The 20,926-nt window shown below is 46.0% G+C and overlaps 2 protein-coding genes across 3 annotated transcripts in view; both read right to left on the reverse strand.

Moving 5' to 3' along the window:
• nat10 (N-acetyltransferase 10) overlaps positions 1 to 7,418 on the reverse strand; it is a 38,507-nt gene extending 31,089 nt beyond the window's left edge. The window contains exons 1-5 of the mRNA XM_046313773.1: positions 7,258 to 7,418; positions 6,958 to 7,079; positions 6,768 to 6,859; positions 3,737 to 3,908; positions 3,497 to 3,619 (exon numbers count right to left, since the gene is read on the reverse strand). Coding sequence (XP_046169729.1) covers positions 3,497 to 3,619; positions 3,737 to 3,908; positions 6,768 to 6,859; positions 6,958 to 7,071 — 501 coding nt within the window. The 5' untranslated portion in view covers positions 7,072 to 7,079; positions 7,258 to 7,418. The remainder of the gene's footprint in view (positions 1 to 3,496; positions 3,620 to 3,736; positions 3,909 to 6,767; positions 6,860 to 6,957; positions 7,080 to 7,257) is intronic.
• A 2,025-nt stretch (positions 7,419 to 9,443) lies between these two features.
• LOC124004996 (caprin-1-like) overlaps positions 9,444 to 20,926 on the reverse strand; it is a 42,210-nt gene continuing 30,727 nt past the window's right edge. For both annotated transcript variants that reach the window (XM_046313823.1, XM_046313815.1), the window contains exons 10-17: positions 16,081 to 16,242; positions 15,528 to 15,701; positions 13,808 to 13,918; positions 13,440 to 13,556; positions 11,613 to 11,772; positions 11,036 to 11,383; positions 10,607 to 10,719; positions 9,444 to 10,184 (exon numbers count right to left, since the gene is read on the reverse strand). In XM_046313823.1, coding sequence (XP_046169779.1) covers positions 10,095 to 10,184; positions 10,607 to 10,719; positions 11,036 to 11,383; positions 11,613 to 11,772; positions 13,440 to 13,556; positions 13,808 to 13,918; positions 15,528 to 15,701; positions 16,081 to 16,242 — 1,275 coding nt within the window. In that variant the 3' untranslated portion in view covers positions 9,444 to 10,094. The remainder of the gene's footprint in view (positions 10,185 to 10,606; positions 10,720 to 11,035; positions 11,384 to 11,612; positions 11,773 to 13,439; positions 13,557 to 13,807; positions 13,919 to 15,527; positions 15,702 to 16,080; positions 16,243 to 20,926) is intronic.

The raw sequence follows: 20,926 nt of genomic DNA on the forward strand, positions 1-20,926 counted from the left end.
ATTTGCCTCCGGATGAAAGTGACGAGAGCGACAATGAAAACGATCCAACATCAGATGAAGCAATTCTGAGGCTATTCATCTCAGACACCGAAAGAGATGACTTCAGTGGTTTCAGTGCACAGGAGGAGGAAGATGGTGACCAAGTTCATTTGTTTCAATGTACCGGTAGGCACCTGCGGCTTATAGACATGTGCGGCGTATTTATGTACAAAATACATATTTTTTAATAATTCAGTGGGTGCGGTTTATATTCAGATGCGCTTAATAGTCCAGCAATTACGGTACTCCGGACGGTTATGACTTAGAATATGTGGACGACTACAAACACCTAGGTGTCTGGCTAGACTGGAAACTCTCCTTCCAAACTCATATTTAACATTTCCAATCCAAAATTAAATCTAGAATTGGCTTCCTATTTCACAACAAAGCCTCCTTCACTCATGCCGCCAAACATACCCTCGTAAAACTGACTATCCTACCGATCCTTGACTTTGGCGATGTAATTTACAAAATAGCCCCCAACACTCTACTCATGAAACTGGAAGCAGTCTATCAACGTGCCATCCGTTTTGTCACCAAAGCCCCATATACTACCCTCCACTGCGACCTATATGCTCTCGTTGGCTGGTCCTCGCTACATATCGGTCGCCAAACCCACTGGCTCCAGGTCATCTATAAGTCTTTGCTAGGTAAAGCCCCATCTTCTCAGCTCAATGGTCACCATAGCAACACCCACCCGTAGCACACGCACCAGCAGGTATATTTCACTGGTCACCCCCAAAGCAAATTCCTCCTTTCCTTCCAGTTCTCTGCTGCCAATGACCGGAACAAATTGCAAAAATCACTGAAGTTGGAGACATATCTCCCTCACTAACTTCAAGCATCGGCTGTCAGAGCAGCTTACCAATCGCTGCAGCTGTACACAGCACATCTGTAAATAGCCCATCCTACTACATCCCCATATTTGTTTTTCCTGCTCTTTTGCACACCAGTATTTCTATTTGCACATTCTCATCTGTACATTTATCATTCCAGTGTAAATTGCTAAATTGTGATTACTTCGCCAGTCTTGGCCTATTTATTGCCTTACCTCCTTACTTAATTTGTACACACTGTATACAGATTTTGTGTTATTGACTGTATGTTTGTTTATCCCATGTGTAACTGTGCTGTTGTTTTTGTCGCACTGCTTTGCTTCATCTTGACCAGGTCGCAGTTGAAAATGAGAACTTGTTCTCAACTGGCCTACCTGGATAAATAAATAAAATATATACTTAGCTGCCTCTTCCCCGGATTGTATGTTAAAGGCTCTACAACAAAGCTTTCTTAGTGTCCAACAAGCTTTTTCTGCCCTTAACCTTGTTCTGAACACCTCCAAAACAAAGGTAATATGGTTTGGTAAGAAGAATTACCTCCCACTGGTGTAATTACTACCTCTGCGGGGTTAGAGCTTGAGGTAGTCACCTAATACAAGTACTTTGGAGTATGGCTAGACTGTACACTGTCCTTCTCTCAGCACATATCTCAGCTGCAGGCTAAAGTTAAGACTTAGAGGAAACTATCATAATCACCCCTTTTACACCCCAGCTGCCAAACTAACCCTGATTCAGATGACCATTCTACCCATGCTAGAATACAGAGGTGAAATGTATCGATCGGCAGCTAAGGGTGCTCTCGAACGGCTAGATGTTCTTTACCATTCAGCCATCAGCTTTGCCACCAATGCTCCTTATAGGACACATCACTGAACTCTATACTCCTCTGTAGGTCAACTGGTCATATCACAAAACCAACCAAACGATTTATAAAACCATTAGGCCTCACTCCCCCCTATCTGCGATTAGAGGTCGACCAATTAATCGGAATGGCCGATTTCAAGTTTTCATAACAATCGGACATCTATTTTTTCTCTTTTTTTACACCTTTATTTAACTAGGCAAGTCAGTTAAGAACACACTTATTTTCAATGACGGCCTAGGAACGTTCTGCAGAACGACAGATTTTTACCTTGTCAGCTCAGGGGATCCAATCTTGCAACCTTACAGTTAACTAGTCCAACGCTCTAACCACCTGATTACATTGCACTCCACGAGGAGCCTGCCTGTTACGCAAATGCAGTAAGCCAAGGTCAGTTGCTAGCTAGCATTAAACTTATCTTAGAAAAAACAATCAACGACTGTCGTTGCTCCAATGTGTACTTAACCATAAACATCAATGCCTTTCTTAAAATCAATACACAAGTATATATTTTTAAACCTTGCATATTTGCTACAAGAAATCCAGGTTAGCAGGCAATATTAACCAGGTGAAATTGTGTCACATCTCTTGCGTTCATTGCACGCAGAGTCAGGGTATATGCAACAGTTTGGGATGCCTGGCTCTTTGCGAACTAATTTGTGCAATGTAACAGGAATATTTAGACTCATGGATGCCATCCGTTAGATAAAATACAGAAAGGAATAAACGTTTTGTTTTCGAGGTGATAGTTTCCGGATTTGACCGAAGGCTCGTATTTCTGTGTGTTTATTATAGTTATGTCTATGATTTGATATTTGATAGAGCAGTCTGACTGGGGGGTGGTAGGCAGCAGCAGGCTCGTAATAGTCAAGTGTTTATGGGTTAGAGAGAAATAGTCGACGCGTTATAATGCCTGTAATAACTTGCAGCTGAACTTGAAAGGGGTTCCTTCGTTATTTTACCGTTCATGTCTTGATCTACTTCAAATAAGGTCTGTGTTTCGTGCAGGCATAAGCCTCGGCGTTTTGATACCCGTGTAAATCTCACTAGGATAAGGTAACGTTTCAACATATTTTCATAAATCCACTCTACAAAAAAATGTATCTTCGCTTATGCTGCCATGCTATGTTGTCTTAGGTCTCTATGTAGTGTAGTGGTGTCCCTCGTCGTGGTGAGTTTAGTCCTATATTTTAATTTCATTTTTAATCCCATCCCCCGCTGGAGGCCTTTTGGTATTTAATTTTATTTAACTAGGCAAGTCATTTAAGAACAAATTCTTATTTACACCGGCCAAACCTGGGCCAATTGTGAGCTGCCCGATGGGACTCACAATCACGGCCGGTTGTGATAGAGCGCAGAATCGAACCAGGGTGTCTGTAGTGACGCCTAAAGCACTGAGATGCAGTGCCTTAGACCACTGCGCCATTTGGGAGGACTTGCCTAATTAAATAAAACACCAAAAACATTTAAATGTGATTTGTTTTCATTTTGTAATAAATTAGAAAAATGTCTACAAACCTGTTTTCGCTTTATCATTTATGGGGTATTGTGTGTAGATTGATGTAGGGGAAAATAACTATTTCATCCATTTTAGAATAAGACTAACAAAATGTGGAAAAAGTGAAGGGTTCTGAATACTTGCCAGATACACTATAAAAACAGCAATATTTAGACAACCGTAGTCTTAAACTGTCTAACCCAGCAAGGATTAAATAATACATGAGTAGACAGTTCACTGAAACCATCTATGGGGCCTTACCATAGTCATTGTGTACAGCTGCTTGAGTGAGTTGACCGTCCTGAGAAGAATTACCACGATCCCTCCGCCTTCCACAGTCTCCACAGTTCGAGCCAGGAGATTGGGAGTGAGAGCCTCAAAGTCCTGTGTGAGAGAGAATGAGACAAAAAAGTTCAGTACAAATCTGGAGAGTTGAACACAAGGATTGTTAGATGTTCGGTGTTGACAGCCAGGACAACAAGAAGAACAAGCATGTCTCACCTGCAGGACGCACATGCCGTAAGTGTTTCCAAGAATCTTGTGTGTCTCGTTGTAGTAGCAGTAGCGGATGTTAGTGGCAGCGACAAACAGCTCAAAGGGGTCGTCTTGCTTAATGTTCAGAGTGCCGGTCTTGATCTTCTTCTGGAGCTGACGCATGCGCTTCTTTCGGTTGCTGTTTAAAAGACAAGAGCAAAATTAATTAAGTCCCTTCAAAACATTCCTACTGCAAGACTTCCCTCTCTAGCCTGGTCCCAGATGTTTGTGTCATCTGGCCATGACAATTAGTGTTGCCAACTCTCACACATTGGGTATGCATTTGACCTTCTCCTCAGACCTCCCCTCATGCATTGAAACAAGTACTGCTTTTATTTTCTAATGAATCTCTAAAATAGGTTTGAAATCAGAGCATATGGGCCTGCAATTCTACGTCCGAGGGATGGATGCGGGGAGAACAGACTGTGGCTTGGGGGGGCTGAGGTACCTTATTACCTTCTCGTGTTGTAGGTGTCCTGGGGTCAGGCAATGTGAACCCGATGGTGCGTTCGGCTGAGTGTACTCAGAAGTAGTAGTGCCTTGTGGTCAGCGGTGGAGTTGCCGTACCAGGCTGTAATGCCCGAGAGTACGCTCTCGATGGTGCTCCTGTAGAACACTGAGGGCCCTCGGGGACAGGCCAAATTTATTCAGCCTCCTGAGGTTGAAGAGTCACTGTCGTGCCACCTTCACCACAGTGTCCGTGTGGTTTGACCATTTCAGCTCCTCTGAAATGTGTATGCCTTTTTTGAATGTCTGAGGCGGCCCTGTTGATGAGGATGCATGGTTCCTCTCAAAGTCCACAATCAGCTCTTTTGTTTTGCTGACGTTGAGGGACAGGTTATTAACCTGGCCCCAAACCTCCTCCCGGTAGAAGAGTAGTATAATCGTTGTTGATAAAATCAGGCCGACTACTGTTGTGTCGTCAGCGAACTTCACAGCATGTGATACTAGAGATTTAATCCACCACTTTGAAAGACAATTTGGGTTGGTGTAGGGGCAGATTTAGGCTGTCATTTTGTCTTCAGGAGATTCTGTTTAATTTATTTGGATTTACACAATAGCTAATGTAAGTCATTAGTATCAACCCCATCCAACAATAAAATTACTATAAATATTTAACTTTCATGAAATCACAAGTGTAATACATCCAAATGAAGTTTATCTTGTTGTTAATCCAGCCACCGTGTCAGATTTCAAAAAGGCTTTTCAGCCAAAGCACACCATGCGATTATCTGAGGACAGCGCTCAGCACACAAAACATTACATACAGTTGCCAGCCAAGTAGATGAGTCACGAAAGTCAGAAATAGCAATAAAATTAATCACTTACCTTTGATGATCTTCGTATGGTTGCACTCACAAGACTCCCAGTTACACAAGAAATGTTCATTTTGTTTGATAAAGTCCCTCTTTATGTCCAAAAACCTCCATTTAGTTGGCTCGTTTTGTTCAGTAATCCAATGGCTCAAATGTGGTGAAAACAGGCAGGCGAAAATTCCAAATAGTATCTATAAATTTTGTAGAAACATGTCAAACGATGTTGACAATCAATCCTCAGCTTGTTTTTAGCCTAAATAATCGATAATATTTTAACCGGACAATAGCGTCGTCAATATAAAAGAAGAACATGAAAGGCGCGCTCTCAGTCGCACGCAGTAACCAGCTCTGGGGACATCCCACTATCCACTGACTCAAAGTTGTCATTCTCCCTCATTTTCAAAATAAAAGCCCAAAACAATGTCTAAAGACTGTTCACAACTAGTGGAAGCCATCTGGAACAGAATCTGTTAGGCTTAGGCTTTCAATGGAAAAACAGCCATTTAAGAAAATAATGGCACTTCCTGGATGGATTTTCCTCAGGTTTTTGCCTGCCATATCAGTTCTGTTATACTCACAGACATCATCTTTACAGTTGGGAACTTGAGTGTTTTCTATCCAAATCTACCAATTATATGCATATCCTAGCTTCTGGGGCTGAGTAGCAGGTAGTTTACTTTGGGCATACTCTACATCAAATTCCAAATGCTGCCCCCTATCCTAAAAGAAGTTAAGCCATTTTGCCACAAATTTGGAAGTATGCTTGGGGCCATTGTCCATTTGAAAGACCCATTTGCGATCAAGATTTAACTTCCTGACTGATGTCTTGAGATGTTGCTTCAATATATCCACATCATTTTCCTTCGTCATGATGCCATCTATTTTGTGAAGTGCACCAGTCCCTCCTGCAGCAAAGCACCCCCACAACATGATCAAATCAAAGTTAATTTGTCACGTGAGCCAAATACAACAGGTGTAGGTAGACCTTAGAGTGAAATGCTTACTTACAGGCTCTAATCAACTGTGCAAAAAAACATTAGGTGAACAAAAGGTAAGAAATAAAACAGTAAAAAACAGTGAGGCTACATACAGACACCGGTTAGTCAGGATGATTGAGGTAGTATGTACATGAATGTATAGTTAAAGTGACTACGCATATATCACAAACAGAGTAGCAGCAGCGTAAAAGACGGGTTTGGGGGGCACACAAAGCAAATAGTCCGGGTAGCTATTACCTGTTCAAGAGTCTTATGGCTTGGGGGTAAAAACTATTGAGACGCTTTTTTATCCTAGACTTGGCACTCCCGTACCGCTTGCCATGCGGTAGTAGAGAGGACAGTCTATGACTTGGGTGGCTGGGGTCTTTGACAATATTTAGGGCCTTACTCTGAGGTCCTGGATGACAGGCAGCTTAACCCCAATGATGTACGCACTACCATCTGAAGTGCCTTGCAGTCGGAGGCCGGGCAATTGCCAAACCAGGCAGCGATGCAACCAGTGCTTTCAATGTTGCAGCTGTAGAACCTTTTGAGGATCTCAGGAAGTAACATCACTAATTAATGACACAGCATTGCCTTGTGTCTTATAGCCTAAATACAGCATGATCAGATCTGGGACCGGGCTAATAAGCCTTAAAAAGACAAGTAAACATAACTGAAGGAATCGTGTAGGGTATTATTTACCTGCTGAAGCCCAGCTCTTTCTTATAGCACCAGAGGACAGATGGTCTGGCTCTGACTGCGGCTTTGGACAGCATGTGGTGCAGGATGACAACCTGGATGAAGTTAAATTGAACATGGATTACAGATGACAAACACTTCTGGGCTGATATCAATGTCTTAACCATGTACATGGTAAAGTAGACATTTTTACCTGGTCTCTGCCATGGTCCCCGACCACCACGAACATGGTGCGGTGTTGCTCGGAAACGCCATTATCTATCTGGACACGGATCCTGTTATCTATCTTTTTCCGAAATGTTGCCATGGTGGTCCCTGAGGGCGAAAAGAAGTAAGGCTGCTCCAGTAAGGGTGTTATGCAAGGGGATTGGCAGCGGCACAACAGTAGTTCATCAATTAGCTGATCACATCCCTTAAATCCTACAGATTATTTATGATATGATTTATCTAGCTAGCAGGTATACAACTCTCTGGTTTAAGATATAGTTCTTACCTGACGTAGTTAGTAAACCCACTGGTGTTTAATCCGGATTAAACTAATAAATGTAGATGAAAACAGTACAAAACTCTGGAAGCAGTTAGTTTAGTTTACATGCTGCAATCATGCCGATAAACTCACGTGGGGACGGCGTACCTGAAGGACCGTGCCATGACGTCAGAACTATGCGACAAAAGTACATGCGCTGTCTAACCAAATGCCTGAAGGTTAACAAATGTTAACAAACCTGAAATAAACAAAAAATTCTCACAAGCAATGAGGTGAAGAAACACGTGAACATTATATATATATTCAACATATTTTGAAATATCTAAAAATATGACTGATATATCAAAATATGTTAATGCTAGTACAAAGGCTACCTACCGCCTTTCCCACTTGGTGGATGCATTTCATTATTGCAATCAATTGTTTAATTATATACAATTATCAACTTACATCCCTACATCAAACATGTCTAACAGTAGGCCGTCATTGTAAATAAGAATTTGTTCTTAAATGACTTGCCTCGTTAAATAAAGTTTTTTTTTAAAGTATAAACAAGAAAATACAAAATACATACAAAAAATATATACTTTTTTTTATTACAATTTTAACGCAATCGTATTCACTCTTTAATGATTCAGGAAGATGTAATTTTTGTTATTCACTATGGATGTCTAATTTTGGGAATAGAATTCTGGAAATTTTTGCAATCTACTTTGAATTTTCAACGAGGGTTGTTGACGTCAACCAACGGTTTTCAATGGAGAGATGCTATGCTACTAGCTTCATGACATGAATATGCACAGCCATCTCGAGGTATTGGAGTGGCCATCAGAAAGGCCTGACCTCATTCCAATAGAACATTTGTGGGCAGAACTGAAAAAGCGTGTTTGAGCAAGAAGGCCTACAAACCTGAGTCGTGATAGCCGTTATACAAAAATTTCAGTCTCTCGATGTGCAAAACTGATAGAGACATACCCCAAGCGATTTACAGCTGTAATCGCAGCAAAAGGTGTCGCTACAAAGTATTAACTTAAGGGGGCTGAATAATTTTGCACGCCCAATTTTTCAGTTTTTGATTTGTTAAAAAAGTTTGAAATATCCAATACATGTCGTTCCACTTCATGATTGTGTCCCACTTGTTGTTGATTCTTCACAAAAAAATACAGTTTTATATCTTTATGTTTGAAGCCTGAAATGTGGCAAAAGGTCGCAAAGTTCAAGGGGGCCGAATACTTTCGCAAGGCACTGTATATTGGCCATATATCACAAACCCCTAAGGTGCCTTTACTGCTAGTATAAACTGGTTGCCAACGCAATTAGAGCAGTGAAAATAAATGTTTTGTCGTACCCATGGCATACGGTCTGACATACCTCATATACCATCAGCATTCGGGGCTCAAATCACCCAGTTTAAAATATAGGTTATAACCAGACTGCCTCATCTCTACACTACACCAGAGAGGAAAATAAAGAGGCTCAATTCGGCAGAAAATCTGTCTCCCTCCAGCAGGTGGCGTTTTGTTGTTTCTCCCACCAAGCAATTAGTTTTCTGATGGAGGTTAATGACCTTGTCGAATTTGGTTCACAAACAAATTAATCGCTTATTTGCTACGTGATGTTTATTTGATCAAATAAAATTTGTTATGTGACATCCTGGCAACTTTGAGAAAAACATGTCTATGCATCTTCATGGCATGAGGCTAGTAAGCATAGCATCTGTCTCCTTTGAAGAGACGGTTGATGTCAACAACCCTCATTGAATATTCATAAGAGGATTGCAATAATGAGATGTATTCAACAATCCAAAGAAAGAATAGGTGGGAGCTAGACAGTAGCGCCGCTTTGTGGTCAAAGACTCCCATGGTACATGTCTTTCTGCCCTGACAATGTCAGTATATCTATAATCTTTGACGACACTTAATAAAATCACCACTTCAAGGTCTTCCTCAACAAGTAACCCACCATAGTAAAAGCGGTTTAATTTAGCCTCTGAGCTAATAAGAAGCGTAGATAGGAAATGTAGTCTTGATTCATCCGTGTTCCCTACCCAGCTCTCAGATTGTGTAGTTTTCTACAGAGAATGCAATACACAACTCTTTCCATCATAAGTCAAAACCATCTTGTCTAGCCCTGGCAACACTTTCACCACCCAACAATAAAGGACACTGGACACAATCACCACAAATCATGGGTAAATGCAACATCTTTATTGAAACTCTTGAAGCAACATCAATTTACAAACTGAGGAATTGGGAACTTCTTTTAAAAACATAACAAAAATGCTTTTTAGAACAAAGATGATATGTGAACAAAACAAAAAAGGGGGACTGGGCAAGAGAAAGAAATACTCCCGGGGGCTCGGACCAGCAGTGGCATGTTTTATTTTTTATTTTTTTTAAATCAATGAAATCTTTCAAGTTTACAGGCTTGCTTAAAACCATTGTAACACTAAGGATTTACAGATTGGCTTGTGTATTCTGTCTCATTTTAAAACATTAATATTTTTTCAATATCAAAGCAGGCATTACTTTGATCCAAAAGCCAGGAAAAATACCACTGATGAGAAACAAAAAGGACAAATAAAAGTGATGGGGTAAAATAAATTCTGGATATCTCGAATGTTTAGTGTGGTGTGGAAAGTTGTCAGTCAAAATCTGTTCCAGTCGTTCCTCACCCCACCCCCCACCTTGGCCCTGACCCTTCAACGTGCCCCACCCAGGAAAAATATAACCAAGTAAATAAGTCCACCACTACACCGTTATACGTACCAGACGTTTCTGCAAACATTGAAATGTTAGGGCCAAAGGGAAGGGGTGAATTGGGACAGTCAAACACAGGCCCGATCAGGACCTCATGGCCTGGGCATTGCCTCCTCGAGACATCCCTCTGGATACCTGGCCTGCTCCACGCTTGTAGTTCTGATTATAACCATCCTGAAGCAGGGAAAAAGACAAAGCATTACTACTAACTGTTCTCATAGAATACTCCTACATAGATTTCTAACAAATAAAAGGAGTCGATCCAGTGATGCCCCCCTATAAGGCAAAGAGAGGGCAAACTTAGGCCCACATAATATTACTAACATGTAACACAACAACTCCTATAGATGCCAAACAGATATGAGACAACCCAAGATCCCCTATAGTAAGGGCGGGTCAACATCCCAGACCTAAATTAAGCCTACTCTTGAAACCGAAAAATACATGCTCAACAGACAAACTCCCCCAATTGAAAGTACTTTTAATTCCACGGCTTAAATCTGTGTCCGGGAAACCGGCCCTGAACATGTTAGCTCAACATCCATCCCAAGCCCTCCTCCAACCCTGTGTGAGTGATAAGGTCAAAGGTTATTTACCCCCCGCTGGTAGTTGCCACCATTGGAGTAATCCCGAGGGGTGTTGAACTGAGCCTGTTGATATCCAGAGTTTGGAGTGTTGGTGAAGGGAGGTCGGTAACCGTCATATCCACCTGGAATGGATTATAACACTCCAGTTAGACGCAGTCATTCAGTAAAAAGCATAGATTGTTGCTTTCGCTTATTAAACAGCATCAAGACCATGATGACACCAACATGTGCAACAAGCATGTGATATCAAATGTCAAACAAGTTGAGATCAAATCCAACAGATGTAGGTTTTTCTCTCCCATACACAACACTCAGCTCAATCCGTCTATTTAAGTAACTACTCTACAGACAAGAGAAAGCTCTAGTGTATCTTGAGGCTGATGTGTGGCCCTGCACAATTTAGTTTGTGACAGTAAAGGACAGGTCAGGCTACCGTACCTCTGAATCCGTTGGAGGGCCCTCTGTATCCGTTGACCATGCCGCGGGCGTTACGGGGGCCTCCGCGGGTCATGCCTCTGCTGTTGTAGAAGGACTGGGCCTGGCGACCAGCCGCGGGGATGAACCCTGGACCCTGCTGACCCTGGGGCAGGGCCTGGCTGGGCAGGGCCTGGCTGGGCAGGGCCTGGCTGGGCAGGGCCTGGCTGGGCAGGGCCTGGCTGGGCAGGGCCTGGCTGGGCAGGGCCTGGCTGGGCAGGGCCTGGCTGGGCAGGGCCTGGCTGGGCAGGGCCTGGCTGGGCAGGGCCTGGCTGGGCAGGGATGGGTCCTGGGAGTGGAAGGCACCAACCACTACAGACAGGGAAACATAGATTCAGTAAAATGGCCTTGAGACAGTCATAATAAAGTTAGTGAAGTATCTTTTCCACACCATCTAGCGCTGTTCAACCATTGCCTTTTTCAGGACAGCTCCAGTAGCACGATGGTAAACGCATAACCAGGCCAGTGTGATACGGCTCGACTTGGTTTTGCTCTGTAGTATGACAAGGGAAAAAAACCTGCTCCAGCCCTGCTAGCTCACCAGACTGCAGCTGGTCAGTCTGCATCTCTGTCTGCTCCACAGGGAGCTGCTGTGATTGGCTGCTGAACCCCTGCTGGCTGTAGCTGTTCTGGTATTGGCTGGCCTGGGTCAAGGCTTCCGCCTCATTGGCCGGCGGTACAGGGGCATTGAGGTTGAACACCTGAGGGGGGGAGCAAGGTAGCCTGGTTAAAACAATGGTGTGCCGAGTGTTCAGCCTAGTTTAACAACGCTAGGAACAATTGTCACTCACAGGTTTATCAAGAGATAAAGCTACAATCTGAGATTTGTGTTTCAGCCCAAAACTATCTCTGTGTCTGCGCGCGCGCCTGCCTCGGTGTCTGCGCGCGCGCCTGCCTCGGGCTGCGCGCGCCTGCCTCGGTGTCTGCGCGCGCCTGCCTGCGCGCGTGCGCCTGCGCTCGGCGCGCCTGCCTCGGTGTCTGCGCGCGCGCGCCTGCCTCGGTGTCTGCGCGCGCGCCGGTGTCCGCGCGCGTGTCTGCGCGCGCGCCTGCCTCGGTGTCTGCGCGCGCGCCGTGTCTGCGCGCGCGCGTCTGCGCGCGCGCGCCTGCCTCGGTGTCTGCGCGCGCGCGCCTGCCTCGGTGTCTGCGCGCGCGCCTGCCTCGGTGTGCGCGCGCGCGCCTGCCTGCGCGCGGTGTCGGTGTCTGCGCGCGCCTGCCTCGGTGTCTGCGCGCGCGCGCCTGCCTCGGTGTCTGCGCGCGCCTCGGTGTCTGCGCGCGCGCCTGCCTCGGTGTCTGCGCGCGCGCGGCGGTGTCTGCCTGCCTCGGTGTCTGCGCGCGCGCCTCGGTGTCTCTGCGCGCGCGCCTGCCTCGGTGTCTGCGCGCGCGCGCCTGCCTCGGTGTCTGCGCGCGCGCCTGCGGTGTCTGCGCGGTGCCTCGGTGTCTGCGCGCGCGCGCCTGCCCGGTGTCTGCGCGCGCGCCTGCCTCGGTGTCTGCGCGCGCGCCTGCCTCGGTGTCTGCGCGCGCGCGCCTGCCTCGGTGTCTGCGCGCGCGCCTGCCTCGGTGTCTGCGCGCGCGCCTGCGCGCGCGCCTGCCTCGGTGTCTGCTGCGCGCGCGCGCCTGCCTCGGTGTCTGCGCGCGCGCCTGCCTCGGTGTCTGCGCGCGCGCCTGCCTCGGTGTCTGCGCGCGCGCCTGCCTCGGTGTCTGCGCGCGCGCCTGCCTCGGTGTCTGCGCCTGCGCGCGCGCCTGCCTCGGTGTCTGCGCGCGCGCCTGCCTCGGTGTCTGCGCGCGCGCGCCTGTCTGCGCCTCGGTGTCTGCGCGCGCCTGCCGCGCGCGCCTGCCTCGGTGTCTGCGCGCGCGCGTGTCTGCGCGCGCGCGCCGCCTGCGCGCGCGCCTGCCTCGGTGTCTGCGCGCGCGCCTGCCTCGGTGTCTGCGCGCGCGCCTGCCTCGTGTCTGCGCGCGCGTCTGCCTCGGTGTCTGCGCGCGCGCGCCTGCCTCGGTGTCTGCGCGCGCGCCTGCCTCGGTGTCTGCGCGCGCGCGCCTGCCTCGGTGTCTGCGCGCGCGCGCCTGCCTCGGTGTCTGCGCGCGCGCCTGCCTCGGTGTCTCGCGCTCGGTGTCTGCGCGCGCCTGCCTCGGTGTCTGCGCGCGCGCCTGCCTCGGTCTGTGACTGTGCCTGCGTGCGTGTGTGACCGTGCATGCGTGTGTGTGACCGTGCCTGCATGATTGACCGTGCCTGCATGATTGACCGTGCCTGCCTGCTGGCGCTCGTGCGTGACCGTGCCTGCCTGCGTGCGTGACCGTTTCTGACTGCCGGCGTGCCCGTACCTGCCTGCCAACCAAAGAGAGACTATTTGCGTTTTGACTAAGGCCTTACTGTCTGCATGGACTGGAATGGTGCTGCATTGACATTGATGCCGGAGATGTGTGGGGGTTTGGAGACGTTGACAGACTGGAAGACCTGCTGCTGCTCTGATGACAGGGACATGGACTCCTGGGAAGAACAGTACCATCAGATACAGTGATCCTATACTCAGGTTGGTAAGAGTGTGGCGCTAGTAACGTAACATTTGTTGGGTTCAATTCCCACAGTGAGTCCATCATTTATTTTTTGTATGTGTACATGATCACTGTGGAAATGTAACCCGCAACTTAAAAGTTGCTCACAAGTCAACTGCAAGTTGCTGGATAATGGATAAAAGTGTTTGCTAAGTGGCATGCATTATCCTTTAATAATTTTTTTACCTGGATGGTGTCGATGGAGTCCGCATGTGGGCGTGTTTCTGGCGTGTGTGATGACTGGTACGTGGGGCACGGGGTGGTGTACGACTCAGGCGTGGGGGACACCAAGGGAACCTGGGGATGAAGGAGCAGATCAAATGCATCTTCCAGCCTCACTGGAATTATCACTCATCTAAAATACCTTTGACCAATCCAGACAAGTCATATCAGTGATTACTTAACTTCTTTGGGACAGAAACAGTATTTTCACATCTGGATGAAAAGCGTGTTCAAAGTAAATGGCCTGCTTCTCAGACCCAGAAGCTAAGATATGCACATTATTAGTAGAAATTAATCAAACTGTTTGAATCATGTCTGAGTATAACAGAACTTATTTGGCAGGCGAAACCCGAGGACAAACCGTTCAGATTTTTTTATTTTTGAAGTCACTCACTTTTTAATGAGTTTTCATTTGGAATCCAGATTTCTAATTGACTTTCCTGCAGTTCCTATTGCTTCCACTGGATGTCAATGTTCTTTAGAAATTGGTTGAGGTTTTTCCTTTGAGAAATGAAGAACATTGTTCAGAATGAGGCTCGAGGGAAGTGTACTCTTTGTTAGAGGCGCGTGACCTGAAAGCACACCCCACTTTGTTTTCCTCCGGCATTGAACACAGTATATCCCGTCTTCAATTTTATTATTGATTATTTACGTTAAAAAATACCTAAAGTTGTATTACAAAAGTAGTTTGAAATGTTTGGACAATGTTACAGATAACTTTTGAGATATTTTGTAGTCACGTTGCGCAAGTTAGAACCGGTGTTTTTCTGGATCAAACGCGCCAAATAAATGGACAATAAATGGATATATATCGACGGAAAAATTGAACAAAAGGACCATTTGTGATGTTTATGGGACATATTGGAGTGCCAACAGAATAAGCTTGTCAAAGGTAAGGCATGAATTATATTTTTATTTCTGCGTTTTGTGTCGCGCCTGCAGGGTTGAAATATGCTTTTCTCTTTGTTTACTGGGGTGCTATCCTCAGATAATAGCATCGTTTGCTTTCACTGTAAAGCATTTTTTAAATCTGACACATTGGCTGGATTCACAACAAGTGTAGCTTTAATTTGGTATATTGAATGTGTGATTTCATCAAAGTTATTTTTTTTAATAGTATTCATTTGAATTTGGCGCTCTGCATTATCATTGGATGCTACCGTCCCACATATCCCAGAGAGGTTAAGGGTGCATTTTAGGGCCACCCGGGTGGCGCAGTGGTCTAAGGCACTGCATCGCAGTGCTGGCTGTGCCACCTTAGATTCTGGGTTCGGGTTGGGGAGGGTTTGGCCGGCAGGGATATCCTTGTCTCCTCGTGCACTAGCGACTCCTATGTTGTGTCGGGCCGGGCGCAGTGCACGCAGACCAGGTCACCAGGTGTATGGTGTTTCCTCCGACACATTGGTGCGGCTGGCTCCCGGGTTGGATGTGCATTGTGTCAAGAAGCAGTGCGGCTAGGTTGGGTTGTGTTTCGGAGGACGCATGGCACTCGACCTTCGCCTCTCCCGAGTCCGTACGGGAGTTGCAGCGATAAGACAAGACTGTAACTACTACAAATTGGATACCACAAAATTGGGGAGGAAAAAAGGGGTAAGATATATATTTTTTTAATTGCATTTTCAAATTATTTGAACATGTTATGTTATTAAAGGAAGCCCCTGCCATCCTCAACACCCATACTCACCTGCATGGGCTCAGGCTGTACCGGGACAGTGTTGTGTGGTGAGAGGCGTGATTTTAGATGGACTGGGGGACAGCCCAACTGAGGAAGGTCTATGTTCTGAGCTGCAGGCTTCATGGGCTGGGCTGACACGATGGCTGGGTCAATGAGCTGACCATCAAACTCCAGCATAGAGTCCTGAGGGAGGAAGCAGAAAATATGGCTGAATAACAAAACTCTTTCCTTTATTCCTCACATCTTTGATTCCTTGATCTTCTGACTCCACAAAACTACACAACTACACAAAATGCATTGGTCCTGAGGGAAGCAAAAAATGTTATTATGGCACTATGCTGAATATGTGACTGACTGAGGTTCAAAGCTATGGTAAGCCACTAGATCGTGTTCACCTGCTGAGCAAAAGCCCAGGCATTAGCTTGGACCAAATGCCTAATATTCAGGTCCAAACCGCCTCATTGTACAAGCCTCAACCACAGTCACAGCAACCACAGCTAATTGCTAGACTTTAGCTCAGTGGGCTAAGAGTCTTGAAGAGGGTGGTGGTTCGAATCCCCACCTGCATGAAGTTGTAAGGCCCTTGCATCTGTGACAAGAGGTCCTGGACTGCCTGCTTCCTGACCACCGGGGGTGTGACTGTGGCCACATTCAGGGAGTGGGTCTCCAAGTCATTGGGGGGAAGGGCTGACTGTACAGGCGGTTGCTGGATGACACACTCCACCTGAGGGGGAAGAACAAGAGGCAAGGCCAGAGGCTGTATACCCTATGAAAGTACCCTTCCGTATCCAGTCCCATAATCTGACTAGACGATGACATAAAATGGTCATTTAAGATATAGTCCAAATGAGACTTTTTTAAATTTAGGTGACGTCTTAATAATTAAACGTAACATATCTTGATAAAAGGCATTGGGTATGACTAAATCAATACATGAATACAAAATGTAATTTTATATACATATCCTGCTGCTTTGATCACATGCCGGAGGACTTACAGGACGGTAAAAACCCGTTAGTTACAGGCCGCTTCACAAGATTTAAATTAGATGACACCGTTTGTTGACAGCTAATGCAAAAAAAAGCACAAAAAAATGTTTGTCTCTGAACAGTTGATGTTGAGATGTATGTTACTTGAACTCTGTGAAGCATTTATTTGAGCTGCAATCTGAGGTGCAGTTAACTAATGTACTTATCCTCTGCAGCAGAGGCAACTCTGGGTCTTCCTTTCCTGTGGCGGTCCTCATGAGAACCAGTTTTATCATTGCGCTTGATAATTTTTGCAACTGCACTTGAAGAAACGTTCAAAGTTCTTGACATTTTCCAGATTCAGACATGAAGGTAAGTCAAAGTAATGGACTGTCATTTCTCTTTGCTTATTTGAGCTGTTCTTGCCATAATATGGACTTGGTCTTTTTCCAAATAGGGCTATCTTCTGTATACCACCCCTACCATGTCACAACACAACTGATTGGCTCAAATGCATTAAGGAAAGAAATTCCACAAATGAACTTAACAAGGCACATCTGTTTATTGAAATGCATTCCAGGTGACTACCTCATGAAGCTGGTTGAGAGAATGCCAATGAAAAGACTTAACACTTTTTTTTGTTTTAACAGCCTCTGGTATTATTGATAATTTATATGGTGTTGTTTACAATGTTTCAAATTGTCAGAAAAATAATATTCATAAAAATAACCCTTATTTTTATTGATCTCCTAATTGTTATTATGATGATGGTCATTATAATAATAAGTAATGGCATTATATATATTTTTTTTATTTATTTCACCTTTATTTAACCAGGTAGGCAAGTTGAGAACAAGTTCTCATTTACAATTGCGACCTTGCCAAGATAAAGCAAAGCAGTTTGACACGTACAACAACACAGAGTTACACATGGAGTAAAACAAGCATACAGTCAATAATATAGTAGAAATAGAAGTCTAAACAATGTGAGCAAATGAGGTGAGATAAGGGAGGTAAAGGCAAAAAAGGCCACAGTGGTGAAGTAAATACAATATAGCAAGTAAAACACTGGAATGGTTGATTTGCAGTGGAAGAATGTGCAAAGTAGAGAGAAATAATGGGGTGCAAAGGAGCAATATAAATAAATAAATACAGTAGGGAAAGAGGTAGTAGTTGGGGCTAAATTATAGATGGGCTATGTACAGGTGCAGTAATCTGTGAGCTTAAAGCTAGTGAGGGAGATAAGTGTTTCCAGTTTGAGAGATTTTTGCAGTTCGTTCCAGTCATTGGCAGCAGAGAACTGGAAGGAGAGGCGGCCAAAGGAATAATTGGTTTTGGGGGTGACCAGAGAGATATACCTGCTGGAGCGTGTGCTACAGGTGGGTGCTGCTATAGTGAGCAGCGAGCTGAGATAAGGGAGGACTTTACCTAGCAGGGTCTTGTAGATGACATGGAGCCAGTGGGTTTGGCGACGAGTATGAAGCGAGGGACAGCCAACGAGAGCATACAGGTCGCAATGGTGGGTGGTATATGGGGCTTTGGTGACAAAACGGATGGCACTGTGATAGACAACATCCAATTTATTGAGTAGGGTATTGGAGGCTATTTTGTAAATGACATTGCCGAAGTCGAGGATTGGTAGGATGGTCAGTTTTACAAGGATACGGTTGGCAGCATGAGCGAAGGAGGCTGTTGCGAAATAGGAAGCCAATTCTAGATTTAACTTTGGATTGGAGATGTTTGATGTGAGTCTGGAAGGAGAGTTTACAGTATACAGAATGGTGTCGTCTGCATAGAGGTTGATCAGAGACTCACCAGCAGCAAGTGCGACATCATTGATGTATACAGAGAAGAGAGTTGGTTCAAGAACCCTGTGGCACCCCCATAGAGACTGCCAGAGGCCGGGACAACAGATCCTCCGATTTGACACACTGAACTCTATCAGAGAAGTAGTTGATGAACCAGGCGAGGCAATTATTTTAGAAACCAAGGCTGTCGAGTCTGCCGATGAGGATGTGGTGATTGACAGTCTCGAAAGCCTTGGCCAGGTCAATGAATACAGCTGCACAGTATTGTTTCTTATCGATGGCGTTTAAAATATAGTTTAGGACCTTGAGCGTGGCTGAGGTGCACCCATGACCAGCTCTGAAACCAGATTGCATAGCGGAGAAGGTACGGTGGGATTCGAAATGGTCGGTAATCTGTTTGTTGACTTAGCTTTCGAAGACTTAAGAAAGGTAAGATAGATATAGGTCTGTAGCAGTTTGGGTCAAGAGTGTCCCCCCTTTGAAGAGGGGGATGACCACAGCTGCTTTCCAATCTTTGGGAATCTTAGACGACACAAATGAGGTTGAACAGGCTAGTAATAGGGGTGGCAACAATTTTGGCAGATAATTTTAGAAAGAAAGGGTCCAGATTGTCTAGCCTGGCTGATTTGTAGGGTTCCAGATTTCGCAGCTCTTTCAGAACATCAGCTGACTGGATTTGGAAGAAGAAGAAATGGGGAAGGCTTGGGCGAGTTGCTGTGGGGGGTGCAGTGCTGTTGACCGGGGTAGGGGTAGCCAGGTGGAAAGCATGGCCAGCTGTAGAAAAATGCTTATTAAAATTCTCAATAATAGTGGATTTATCGGTGGTGACAGTGTTTCCTATCTTCAGTGCAGTGGGCAGCTGGGAGGAGGTGATCTTATTCTCCATGGACTTTACAGTGTCCCAGAACTTTTTTGAGTTTGTGTTGCAGGAAGGAAATATCTGCTTGAAAAAGCTAGCCTTGGCTTTTCTAACTGCCTTGAGTATATTGGTTTCTAGCTTCCCTGAAAAGTTGCATATCACGGGGGCTATTCGATGCTAATGCAGAACGCCATAGGATGTTTTTGTGTTGGTTAAGGGCAGTCAGGTCTGGAGAGAACCAACGGCTATATCTGTTCCTGGTTCTACATTTCTTGAATGGGGCATGCTTATTTAAGGTGGTGAGGAAGGCATTAAAAAGAAATATCAGGCATCCTATACTGACGGGATGAGATCAATATCCTTCCAGGATACATCGGCCAGGTCGATTAGAAAGGCCTGCTCGCGGAAGTGTTTCACTGTAGAGCCTACAGTGAATGTAGGCTCTGGGGCGATAAAATAGCTTCAAGGTATAATGTACAGACAAAGGTATGGTAGGATGTGAATACAGTGGAGGTAAACAGAACAGGGCTCCGGGCAGCCGAGCGGAAATGGAGGAAAACTCACCTCCCTGCGGACCTGGCATCCTTTCACTCCCTCCTCTCTACATTTTCCTCCGTCTCTGCTGCTAAAGCCACTTTCTACCACTCTAAATTCCAAGCATCTGCCTCTAACCCTAGGAAGCTCTTTGCCACCTTCTCCACCTTCTCCTCCCTCCTGAATCCTCCTCCCCCCCCCCCTCCTCCCTCTCTGCAGATGACTTCGTCAACCATTTTGAAAAGAAGGTCGACGACATCCGATCCTCGTTTGCTAAGTCAAACGACACCGCTGGTTCTGCTCGCACTGCCCTACCCTGTGCTCTGACCTCTCTCTCCAGATGAAATCTCGCGTCTTGTGACGGCCGGCCGCCCAACAACCTGCCCGCTTGACCCTATCCCCTCCTCTCTTCTCCAGACCATTTCCGGAGACCTTCTCCCTTACCTCACCTCGCTCATCAACTCATCCCTGACCGCTGGCTACGTCCCTTCCGTCTTCAAGAGAGCGAGAGTTGCACCCCTTCTGAAAAAACCTACACTCGATCCCTCCGATGTCAACAGCTACAGACCAGTATCCCTTCTTTCTTTTCTCTCCAAAACTCTTGAACGTGCCGTCCTTGGCCAGCTCTCCCGCTATCTCTCTCTGAATGACCTTCTTGATCCAAATCAGTCAGGTTTCAAGACTAGTCATTCAACTGAGACTGCTCTCCTCTGTATCACGGAGGCGCTCCGCACTGCTAAAGCTAACTCTCTCTCCTCTCATCCTTCTAGACCTATCGGCTGCCTTCGATACTGTGAACCATCAGATCCTCCTCTCCACCCTCTCCGAGTTGGGCATCTCCGGCGCGGCCCACGCTTGGATTGCGTCCTACCTGACAGGTCGCTCCTACCAGGTGGCGTGGCGAGAATCTGTCTCCTCACCACGCGCTCTCACCACTGGTGTCCCCCAGGGCTCTGTTCTAGGCCCTCTCCTATTCTCGCTATACACCAAGTAACTTGGCTCTGTCATAACCTCACATGGTCTCACCTATCATTGCTATGCAGATGACACACAATTCATCTTCTCCTTTCCCCCTTCTGATGACCAGGTGGCGAATCGCATCTCTGCATGTCTGGCAGACATATCAGTGTGGATGACGGATCACCACCTCAAGCTGAACCTCGGCAAGACGGAGCTGCTCTTCCTCCCGGGGAAGGACTGCCCGTTCCATGATCTCGCCATCACGGTTGACAACTCCAT

Source organism: Oncorhynchus gorbuscha, linkage group LG02 (genome assembly GCF_021184085.1).
Source record: "Oncorhynchus gorbuscha isolate QuinsamMale2020 ecotype Even-year linkage group LG02, OgorEven_v1.0, whole genome shotgun sequence".
Taxonomy (NCBI): Eukaryota; Metazoa; Chordata; class Actinopteri; order Salmoniformes; family Salmonidae; genus Oncorhynchus; species Oncorhynchus gorbuscha.